The sequence below is a fragment of the Saccopteryx leptura genome, chromosome 3 (genome assembly GCF_036850995.1).
Source record: "Saccopteryx leptura isolate mSacLep1 chromosome 3, mSacLep1_pri_phased_curated, whole genome shotgun sequence".
NCBI lineage: Eukaryota > Metazoa > Chordata > Mammalia > Chiroptera > Emballonuridae > Saccopteryx > Saccopteryx leptura.
Window position 1 is genome coordinate 22856855 of NC_089505.1, and position 12129 is coordinate 22868983.

Below are 12129 nucleotides of genomic sequence, written 5' to 3' on the forward strand. Positions count from 1 at the left end.
ACATTTATTAAATTTTAATGTGTTATAACCAAATATTTGAAGACATACACAAAAGTAAAAAGAAATTTGCTAGCAGGAGCTACCTCTGGGAAATACTTGACATGACATCAGTGTAGATTCAGTTCAAATACTGTTTCTTCTGCAGGTCCCATGTATATAAACTACAGGCATTTATAATCAGTTCATAACTTGCGGCATTCATAATGAAACCCTGCTGACTTTCATATGCTCAACTATGAGCTAAATCTGAGAAGACTGAAGTTTGTTCAGCATGGTTTTAGTTTTCAGAATATTGTATTATTACACTCTGTTTTTGGCCAATGCTAAGTCTTATAGCAATAGGCTTCAATGAACTGCAACAGTCCATTAAATAAGATAGTTGACTCAAATCAATAGAAAAATAAGAGTTTACTTTAATGACCAAATTAATGATGAGTGTTTTGTAGTAGCATACTTCTTAAATTTCTCTTGACTCCTGCTTACATCTCTTCAGCCCCCCATTCCCAATACAGTCTAAAACCCTGGTCGGCAAACTGCGGCTCGTGAGCCACATGTGGCTCTTTGGCCCCTTGAGTGTGGCTCTTCCACAAAATACCACATGTGGGCACTACCTCGATAAGGAATGTACCTACCTATTATGTATAGTTTAAGTTTAAAAATTTTGGCTCTCAAAAGAGATTTTAATGGTTGTACTGTTGATATTTGGCTCTGCTGACTGATGAGTTTGCCGACCACCGGTCTAAAACACTGTGCCATGTTATCTTACCCAGATCATTGCAATAGCCTCTTATCTCCTTTCCCTACTGCTGCTACCGGACTGCTCTAATCAATTCTTTTTTTTTTTTTTAATTTTTTTTTAAGATTTTATTTATTCATTTTAGAGAAGGGGGGAGAGAGGGGGGAGGAGCAGGAAGCATCAACTCCCATATATACCTTGACTGGGCAAGCCCAGGGTTTCGAACCAGCGACCTCAGCGTTCCAGGTTGACGCTTTATCCACTGAGCCACCACAGGTCAGGCTCTAATCCATTCTTTACATTAGTCCAGCTTCACCTTTACAAGATGCACAACTGACCATGTCATTTCGCAGACCTAATACTTTTCAAAGGCTTTGCACTGCTCTCATAAAGATCAAAATGCAGGGCCTTCCAGTCTAGCCCACCTCCCCTAGTGCCACACCACCGTGTCTTTCTTCCGCTCTTTTTCCGTTCTCAGGTCATAAGAGCATTCTATTAATTCTTTGAGCAGATGTTATTATCACCAACTACAGTAGATCCTCATTTCATTATAATACTGATGAATACATAGGAGCTTAACTCTTGTTTATATCAGTCTACAGTAAAACTGGTTTCCTCACACATCGTTTTGCTTAAAGTCGTAGAACCTACTGACCATATTAAGTGAGGACATACAGTATAACACAATTTTTTCTCATGAAGTGCCCTCTACCTGAAATATTCTTTTCCCCACTTCTGCTCCCACTTTCACCTAATAGGTGACTTATTTAGTCTAGGTAATTCCTATTGATCTTTTAGATTTCAGCTTAGGATTCATGTCTTTTGTCATTTTCTCCTAAAATCACCAGGTACTTTTATCAAATGACATACTTGGTTAATGTCAGTCTCTCCTACTAGAATATAAACTCTATGGGGCAAAAGGTTTAAGTCAAAAATTTTGGGGTTTTTTTTTGTGTGTTATATTTTCGCTGGAATAAAGAATATTAAAAATATAAAGACATAAGTAATGTCTGAGTTCATTTTGTAGTCACTGGATTATTTCTTTAACCCTTTGAGTAGTATGAAAGTTCATGTACGTCCTCGTGCCTCCTGAGCATCCAGAGTATAACTGATTTACTTTAAAAATGTGTAAGGCAACATTAAAAAATGCAAATGTATGTTCTTCTTGTTTCCATAAATTGGTTATTAAGCAAACATGATTTTAAGTTAATAAAACTGTAACTGGAACTAATTTCATTTTTTGAAAAAAAAAAAAAAAACTCACTCCCAGTGGTCAGCGAGAATGAAAAAAACCCACTACCCAAAGAGTTATTAAACTATCTAAATTCTACATGTCTCTTTTAATAAAACATATACTTTTAACAACAAACCACTCTTGGAAGTTTCAGAAAATGACTCATAAAAACCATTAAATGGCTTTCCACAGTGTCTTGAGAAGTTTTTGTACAAACTTGGCCAATGAGCAATTGCTGGTAGGCTCATGCGCTCTGTATCACTATCTTTTAATTGAAATTTCCTTTTAGGGAGGTATTTTTCATATCATTGAATGTACAGAAATCTGTTCTGAATTGTATAATTTAAATTTAGTCTTAAAATCCAGTGATTTATGAAAGCTATAACTTGATGATGGTTTATAACATTTTCCCCTCCTGACAGAAGACCTATGCTGGGAAAAATAAAACATCTTGTTTCTCATTAATGGAAACAGAGCTGAGCAGACAACTGTAGCTGTTGGAGGTTACAGAACTGCCAGGAAATTCTAAAAGCAAAAACAAGGTTGGGCTGGCAGATTAATGTGCCTTTCATATCCATTCCTGAAATATAAAACCATAGGGTTTCTAATGTTAAGGGACATTCTTGTCAATATTTGTCTAAGCACATTTATGTTACATATTACAGAACAGGTTAAATAGAGAAAAAGTCACTTTACGAAGCTAGGTCCCAATGAAGATGTATGCATCTGTTACCTCTTCAGTTTTCAAGGTGCACTTGAGGCTCATTATTCTATTTACTGAAGATAATGAGCCCACATATTTCCTCCGTTATGGGAGAGTGAGCCTGAATAAAATCTGCTGAACTAATTGACGCGGATTTATGCCAGAGGAGTCTCAGGGTGGATTTAGGCTATCCCCCAAGACCCTCGCGTTCTTTATCCAGCAATCCATTTATTCATTTAACAAACAGTTGTTAAGCACCAAGTACATGACCGATTTTTTTGTAGGCACTCACGAGCTAGTGGGAAACCGACAAGGAAAAGCAAATCAGACCCGTATAATCTAATACAAAGAACAAACAGCCTCCTGCAGGTAAATGCAGACTTCTCTTAGAGCACACCTGTAGGGAGCAGCTACCTGGGCATCTCACTTGGTGAGCAGCACAAACATGCCCACCACGCTGCCCACCCCAGCACAGATCCGTCCAGCTTGCTGCGGACAGTGCTTTCTTCCCCACACACCTACAAGGACACACTGGTCATTTCAGGTAGGCGGGTAGCACTGCCCTGCTTGAAAAGATTCCAAACTTTGTCACCTCATTTCTTTTGGAGTGTGGACCTCATGGTGCGTCTAAACATTAGGGAGTTTATCAAAACAGGGTATGTGCAATGTCTTCACGAATGTCATTCAACTAAAAACAAATCTGTATTCATTTAAGTTGAAAGTTACATTCATCATATGTACACTAGGGTATGCATTATGGAATTGGAAGTATGACAGGAAGCTCTTTGAAGGAAGCCTTGTATATTTGTACAAAGCAGGCCATTGGCAAGTGTTTGTTAAATTGTTGAACTAATTTGCATGTATCATGAAAATATGAGCATTTCTGAACTAGTATAGGTATTTATTTTGAAATCCAAGCAGCCAGGGAATCGAGGTGAATTGCTCTGTCTCCACATAGAGTCTAACAATTCTTCAGGTCAAGAATAGTAGTACACTACACAGGAAGAGGTTCTACAAGGAGCAGCACCAGCAGTCAAGAAAAGTGTGAGAGGTGAAAGCTGCCTGAACATCTCTTTCAGCCTCCTGATGGGCACCCCCCCCTGCCCACTTCCAGTCATGCAACAGCGTTTGTTTATTGAGCACCTACTATCTGCCAGGCACTGCCCTTGGTCCTGGGGATACACTACTGAAAACAAACAAACAAACAAATGGACATTCTACCTCGATTCTCCATTCCTGACTTCTCTCATGTGTACCCACCCTATGGCCGAAACCACGCTCTGCACTTGGAAGGGTGACGAAGCAACTTAGCGTGGCATCTGCCCGACCGTGAAGCTGTTTGCAAACAGGACAAAATGAGAGAGTGGAAACTGTCCCGCTGCCAGTGCTCTTACCTTGCAGTGAGTTGAAGATGGAGAAGAGGTACATGGATGGGATGCGTAAGGGCCCCCAGTTGAAGAAAGCGAAGCCCCAGGTCATGCCCAGCAGAAACGTCAGGCTGACCACACTGCGCAGGTTCCTCAGGACCTCCTCGCGCAGGGTCCGGTTGCTCCTCTTGCCGTTCCGGCCGCAGATCTGCACCATCACCACGATGAACATGGCGACGTTCAGGAAAAACACGACTCCAAAATACCCGACAACGGTCACGTAAAATACCGTCCTGTCCTTAATCCAACAGCTTACAGAAGAAAAATAACAAGAAAGAAAAAGAAATGTATTACCACGCCTGTTTCCCTACGATTTCTCCGGACTTAGTTTGGGCTTCTGCGGGTTCCCCAGCTGGCCCTTCCTCACACACCTCATTTGTTTGAGCCTCAGTTTCCTTTCTGATGTGTTTATAGTTTTTGTGGTGGTTGTTTATTTTGGAGTGCTTTCATCTTAATGTCTACTTATTTAAGTCAAGAGTCGAGAAGAAGACAAAGTGGCTACTCGAATTCTGACCTGGCGTGAAGAGACCCTTGATTGGGTCACGAACACCCTGCCTAACCTGCTCCGCTCTTTTACGGGCTGCACACCAGGAAAAGGAGAGTGTAAGCACTCATGTTCTCAGTATCTTTCGTATTTAAGGGGTGGTCATGGGGACATTATCCTACAAAATGATACGGAAGCAAAGTCTGGGAGAACTTTTCTGGACAGAATCAACTGGCAAGGCCCTTGTTCACTTGGTTCGCCTCAAATGTGAGAGCGAACCTTGGAGCTACAGCAATCACCGTGTACCATGAGAGAAAGGCCGAGCCAGTGACAGCGTTCTTGGCCCAGACGTTTAAGCCGTGAACTGAATGCCAGCGCGTTGCTTATTTCTAATGTTTTTTGTCATGTGAGAAGAGTAAATCTCTCCTTAATTAAGACACACCTAATTGTGAATTCCATACTGCCGACAAAAGAAACCCTATTATAACTGATCTATCTGAGGCAAGACCCTTTGGCAAAGCTATGGTATTCTTACAGTCACACTCCTCATGCACAATTAAAAAGCTTATATTTGTCATTACAATGTTCTTACGAAATGAGGAAAGGTACACTGGATGGTCAAAATGATATATAGAGCTGAAAACGGATGATAGTTTTTCAAAACTGTACTGTGTGTAAAGTGCTCTATAAGTAAAGTTAACAAAGACTACAAGCTGCAGATGCCTCTGGTCCTAATAATAATACTATGGAAGTTCTTAGGTATCTCAGAAATTGGATCTATTATTTAAAGCATTTAACAGGAGTTTGAATGAAGCAGAAGATTGAATCAGTGATTCAGAAGACAACGTAGAAAAAACACCCAATCAGAGCAGCAAAAATTAAAAATTTAGAAGAATGAGGAGAGTTTAAGAGACCTTTGGGAAACACAAACAACAACATCCATAGCACAGGGGCACCGGAGGCGAAGACAGAAAGCCAGGGATCGAGAACCTATTTGAAGAAATAATGACCAAAAGTTTCCCTAACCTGATGAAAAGAAAAGTCTAGGAAGCAAAGACAGTCTCAAACAAGACAGACCCATAGAGGTCCACATCATTAATTAAAATGTGAAATGCTAAAGACAAAGAGAAAATCATAAAAGCAGCAGGAGAAAAGCAACTAGTTACTTACAGGGAAACTTCCATTAAAATGACAGCTGACTTCTCAACAGAAAGAAACATTTCAGGCCAGAAGAGATTGGCATAAAATATTCAAAGTTATGAAATGCAAGGGCCTACAACCAAGACTACTTTGCTCAGCAAGGCTATCATTTAAAATTGAAGAAGAAATAAAGAGCTTGAAAAAGCTAAAGTTTGTTACCACCAAACCAGTATTACAAGACATGTTGAAGAGCCTGCTTTAAGAAAAAGATGGGAAGGAGAGAGGAAGAGAGAGAGAGAGAGAGAGAGAGAGAAACAAAACAGAGAAACATACTTAAAAAATAAAATGGCAATGAATACATACCTATCAATAATCACTTTATTTATTTTTTTTAAAGGTTTTTTTAAATTTTATTTATTAATTTTTAGAGAGGAGAGAGAGAGAGGGAGAGAGAGAGAGAAGGGGGGAGAAGCTGGAAGCATCAACTCCCATATGTGCCTTGACCAGGCAAGCCCGGGGTTTCGAACCGGCGACCTCAGCATTTCCAGGTCGATGCTTTATCCACTGCGCCACCACAGGTCAGGCTCAATAATCACTTTAAATGTAAATGGCTTAAATGCTCTAATCAAAAGAATAGGGTAGCTGAATGGACAAGAAAGTAATACCCATATATATATATGCTGTCTACAAAAGATCCACCTCAAAATGAAAGATACACACTAAAAGTAAAAAAGATAAAAAAAGATATTTCATGAAAATGGAAATGAAAAGAAATAAAAGCCGAGGTAACAATACTTACATCTGACAAAACAGCCTTTAAAACAAAGGCTATAGTAAGAGACAAAGAAGTCACTATAAAATGATAAAGGAAGCAAGCCAACAGGAGGATATAACCATTGTAAATATTTACTCACTCAACATATAAATATTTACTCATCTAAATATATAAAACAGATTTTTAATGAACATAAAGGGAGAGATAGACAGCAGTACAGTCATAGTAGGGGATTTTAACACCCCATTCACATCAATGGATAGATCATTTAGACAGAAAATCAACAAGAAAATGACAGCCTTAAATGACACATTAGATTTGCTGGATTTAACTGATATATTCAGAGCATTTCTCTTCAAAGCAGCAGAATATATGTTCTTTTCAAGTGCACATGGCACATTTTCTAGGATAGACCACATGTTAGGACACAAAACAAGTCTTAATAAATTTAAGAAGATTGAAATCATATCAAGCATCCTCTCTGACCATAATGATGTAAAACTAGAAATCAATCACAAGAACAAAACTGAAAAACAAAGACACGGAGGCTAAATAACATGTTACTAAATAATGGATGGGTAAACAATGAGATCAAGGAAGAAATCAAGATACCTTGAAACAAATGAAAATGAGAACACAACAACCCCAAATCTATGGGACACAGTGAAAGCAACGCTCAGAGGGAAATTCACAGCATTACAGGCCTACCTCAAGAAACAAGAAAAATCTCAAATGAACAGTCTAACTTTATACTTTAAAGCAGGGGTCTCAAACTCAACTCAGCATGTGGGCCGCAGAGCAAGATCACAGCCATTGGGCGGGCTGCACTAGGTCTACAAAAGGCAACTGTTACGCAACACTTTTCAGTGTCACAAAATGACCAGAAACTGTAGTTCGTGGATTAGTCTGCAGGCCGCACAAAATTGTTCGGCGGGCCGTGAGTTTGAGACCTCTGCTTTAAAGGAACTTGAAAAAGAACAAACAAACAAAGCCCAAAGTAAAAAGAAGGAAGGCAATACTAAAGATCAGAGCAGAAATAATTAAAAGTCTAAAAAACAATACCAAAGAAAAAATACTTTAAAATTTATGTACTGACTTGACTTCAAATATTATATATGAGATGTATACTTGAAACCTATGTGTTCCTGTGGACCAATGTTATCCCATTAAATTTGATTTCTAAATAAAATTAAATAAATAAATCTATCTTATAAAGATCCCTAATATGATATGTCTTATTCCTGAAGCTAATATTTCTTTATATATGGCAATCCCCATAGAACCCTGAAATTCCTGACCTAGAACCTTTATTTTATGCTGGTTATCATGGGGGTCTTTTAGGTATTACTATGGAAATATAAAATAAGGGAAGGCTTTGAGGAAATGAAATAGGATTACTGCTGATTGGATATAAATTTTACCCGTTCATGAAATGAGCTGCGTAATGTGGCATCACAGTCAGGAGTAAGCTTTCTATGCATCCAGTTATTCACCTACTCACCAAATACTTATTGAGTATCTACTATGTGCTGCATAAAATGTGAAGCAGTAACTGCCAAAAGTGGACAGTATAAAAACCTTAGCCTTCTTGACCTCACAGTCTGAAGAAAATTTTCCAAATTCTTCAAGAACTCAGTGATGTCTCCATTCTCTCCATTGTCACGTAACACTCATATTAGCATTGAGTCATCAGTATCACTGTCTGACACTATTCTTTAACTCACTTAAAGATAAGGGGCTGAGAGTACTATGAAATCTACTCAAATAGAATGAGTCTTCTGAGCCTAGAAGATAGCATCTTAGACTTCTGTGCCCCCTTACCCACCCCCCCACCCCCCACTGACAGAAAACAACGTTAACATGGAAAAAGCAGCTTGCACAGTTCAGGCATTCAACTGAATTCATTGGTGGTGTAGCAGAGATCTTCGTAAAGGAATGCATAAGCACTTCAACCTTCTAAAATAAGGGACTCACTGTTGGCATGGAAACTTACACTAAACCTTAGGAAACAAAGGATGTACACTCACCACAAATTCCCGACAAGTTTTTATTACTTACAGATTATCACCTTCTCTTCCATAACTTTGTTCTCTGTAGACTTCATTTCGGTTTCTGCTTGCTAGAACAATGGACACAATGAAAGCAGGTAAACCTGTTATAAAGAAAGAAAGCCGTGAACACTGAGGTTGCCGGTTCAAAACCCTGGGCTTGCCTGGTCAAGGCACATATGGGAGTTGATGCTTCCTGCTCCTCCCTTCTTTTCTCTCTCTCTCTCTCTCTCTCTCTCTCTCTTCTCTAAAATGAATAAATAAATAAATAGAAGAAAGCCATGAGCATCTTTTCTGAAGCAGCTGGAACTGCTCTGTAAGACTAATAATGGCAAGGAAAAAAGAAAAGAAGAAAACACTCTATATCACAGAATCAAATTTCCTAGAACTGGCAGTTTGTTTAAAAACAATAAAATCCTCTTTGGTGTGGCTCGTCCAACTTTAATAGGCAGCAGTCAAAAACTTCTCTTACATGACAGATATGTAAGTATTTGTTTGCTTGCTGGTACTCACTGGAGAGCCAGAGCCCGATTTGTATGGAATGTAGGGCTGGCAATTGTGGTTTCAGTACCCATGTCTGTGAGACCACCAGCATACAGGCAGGCAGGGAATTACAGCTTATTTTGCCCCTTTCTATATAAAAGAAGTCTTTAGAAAAAGTCGGGGAGAAATACTGAGATTTTAAAGTCCTTACAGTCTTCATTTTTCTCTCCAGAGACTCAATAAGTACAGTAATTCCATATATATTTCATCGGGGAAACCCACATCACGCCGATTCCCTGGAAGATGCTTCCTAAAATAGTGAACACCTTGGAAATAGCTCCTATTTCTACAGTGCCATCTGAAAAAGTGATTTGGGAGAAAGCTCCAAACTGCCTGGTTTGATATAAAACCCAGATAAAGAGAGGAGTCCATTTAGGAGATACCAAACTGGCTAATAGACCCATCCACATCTGGCTGAGGAATCACGTGAAGGAGTTCAAGGCAAGTGTTCTGTCAGCATTCTGGCTGCACACGCAGAAATAAGCTTCTGAATCTGGGTTCTAGGACATGGGCGTGTGTGTAAGGGGCAGTATAGCTAGGAGTCTGAACCGGCCTTTCTATTTTGAAACATCATGGAAATGCACCACACTGTCTGCCAGCTGCCTCTTCAGACCGGGATAGGCTGGCTCTGGGCACAGGAAATAAGTGAGTGGTGACTCAGGGGCGAGGGGTTTTTCCTTCACTCTTGCATTTAGAAAGGCCTGTTGTGAACAGCTTTTAAAAATACTGTTCTGAGGAAGCCCCTTCCTTAGGGTACGCATATCCAATCCACACCCTCGGTACAGCTGAAGTTTCTCTTAGCGATGCTTACTCTTTCCAAACAGCCTTTTCCCAGGAGAACGTGGCAATTTCCCTGACCCTGAAAACCAAACCACAGATCTGGAGGAGGCTCACCCCAGCCAACGATGCAGAATTTCAGGATGTATCGGCGAATGTACGTGTTAAAGACTTTGACCAGCGCGATGTACATGTGAATGGCTTCCAGCCCCATCCAGGTAAAGGTGGCGAGCAGGAAGAAGTGCAGCAGGGCGGCCATGGCGGTGCAGAGGCCTTCCAGGTGAAAGGACGTGACCCAGCTGTTCAGCAGGAAGCTGAGGTTTAGGAACAGCAGCGCTGTGCTCAGGTTCATCAAGATTTTGGAGGGATAATCCCTTCGTAATTTTCTAAAAAAATAAAGACAGGTATAGGAGCACTAATACCGTAAACAAATCTTGAAGCACAGGCAGTAAACTGCGATGTGCCACAGCTCAGCAGCAGGTGACGCAGCACCACCTGTGTGACATGGTTCCGCCTGGCGGGTGGGTTATTGGTATCTGTGAGCATTCGGCATATGGGGAAGGTTTCTTTTCAATATTAATTTTATTTCCAAATGGTCTCCAATCATTTACAAAATGGCCAGTTGGTTTCAACATCTTGATTTTTCTTTTAATCCAGGAAAAATGACTTTATTTTGGTTAAAAAAATCCATTTACTTAAAAATATTTCAACATTTCTTGATTTTTCATAAAGTAAAGATTATTATGAAAACAAAACTTCCTGTTTCAGGACTAATTTTGTTTGTTTGTTTGTTTTTTGTTTTTGTTTTTTTGTATTTTTCTGAAGCTGGAAACGGGGAGGCAGTCAGACAGACTCCCGCATGTGCCCGACTGGGATCCACCCAGCACGCCCACCAGGGGGCGATGCTCTGCCCCTCCGGGGCGTTGCTCTGTCGCAACCAGAGCCACTCTAGCGCCTGGGGCAGAGGCCAAGGAGCCATCCCCAGTGCCCAGGCCATCTTTGCTCCAATGGAGCCTCGGCTGTGGGAGGGGAAGAGAGAGACAGAGAGAAAGGAGGGGGGAGGGGTGGAGAAGCAGATGGGCGCTTCTCCTGTGTGCCCTGGCCAGGAATCGAACCCGGGACTTCCGCATGCCAGGCCGACGCTCTACCACTGAGCCAACCGGCCAGGGCCTCAGGACTAATTTTATAAGCTGCGTGAAGCAAATGTTTTCATCTTTTACCATGTAGAAAACACTAAATACAATTTTTATTTACTTATATTTTCATCATCTTTAAGAAGTTTATATGCATTTCATCAATAAAAATACACTGACTATAAAACAAGATTTCTACAGCTGGAAAAGTCAGTGTCTGAGAGATCTTATAAGAATCCTGGACATTAAAACTGGACTGCCCTATATGATCCACAAAGTGCATGGAATTTTTTAAAAGTGAAGGTAATTTTCTTATTCACATTTTAGAACAGTCAGCACTAGGTGTAGCAGATACAAAATTACTTACTCAAAAGCAACGTATGTCAGGAGAGTTGCTGCTGAACATATAGCAGATATTCCACACCCAATATAGGTGATGATGGTGAGTAATTGAGCGTTTGTTGCATCTATCTGGGAGGCATTTATTTCAAGGTCCTATGCAAAACATGGGAAGCAGCTGTAAGATTCTCTTTCATAAGAATCCCTTTGTTTTATTAGAAAGTCCATTGCTAGCACTTAGACTCTCAGCTCCACTGTAGGGGTTAAAAAACAACAGTGTAAATCAGAGTTGAAATTTCCATGTATTACACTCTCCTGGGCCACTCCATGGAACACAAATGTAGCATTATGGAGGGAGTTACATATTAAAATTTTATCGATTACCTTGTTACCCAAGTTCTTCGCACAGCAGTACATCTTGAAGAGCAAAACCGCTGGGTTCCCCAGGGGAAACTGAAGAAGAGGTCTTTGCCTTGCATAATAAATTATCAAGCCCATTCCTAACATTTTCAGGGTTGGGGGCACAAGTTCAAGTGGAAGCCACGGTGGCCCTCATGGCCAAGCCCTTGGGTGGACCCTGAGTTCTCTGCCTGCTGGGGAGGGACTCAGCAGCGGCCAGCCAAGGCTGGTGTATGCACTGTGGTTGTTGAGCTGAGTGTGGTGTGTAGGCTCCGAACAGGTCATCCCACAGCCTGGTGTGTGTGGGCCAGGGTGGTCTTTTCCTTTCTTTAATAAATGAGAAGCTACTAAGAGTTTTGAGTCATAGTTGTTTTTGTTTGTTTAATCTCTG

General features: G+C 40.5%; 1 protein-coding gene across 7 annotated transcripts in view; it reads right to left on the bottom strand.

The window, feature by feature from the left end:
* ADGRG6 (adhesion G protein-coupled receptor G6) overlaps positions 1-12129 on the bottom strand; it is a 141261-nt gene that overhangs the window by 18635 nt on the left and 110497 nt on the right. For all 7 annotated transcript variants that reach the window (XM_066373107.1, XM_066373105.1, XM_066373104.1 and 4 more), the window contains 4 exons: positions 11368-11495; positions 9985-10253; positions 8558-8651; positions 4068-4351 (listed from right to left, as the gene is read on the bottom strand). In XM_066373107.1, coding sequence (XP_066229204.1) covers positions 4068-4351; positions 8558-8651; positions 9985-10253; positions 11368-11495 — 775 coding nt within the window. The remainder of the gene's footprint in view (positions 1-4067; positions 4352-8557; positions 8652-9984; positions 10254-11367; positions 11496-12129) is intronic.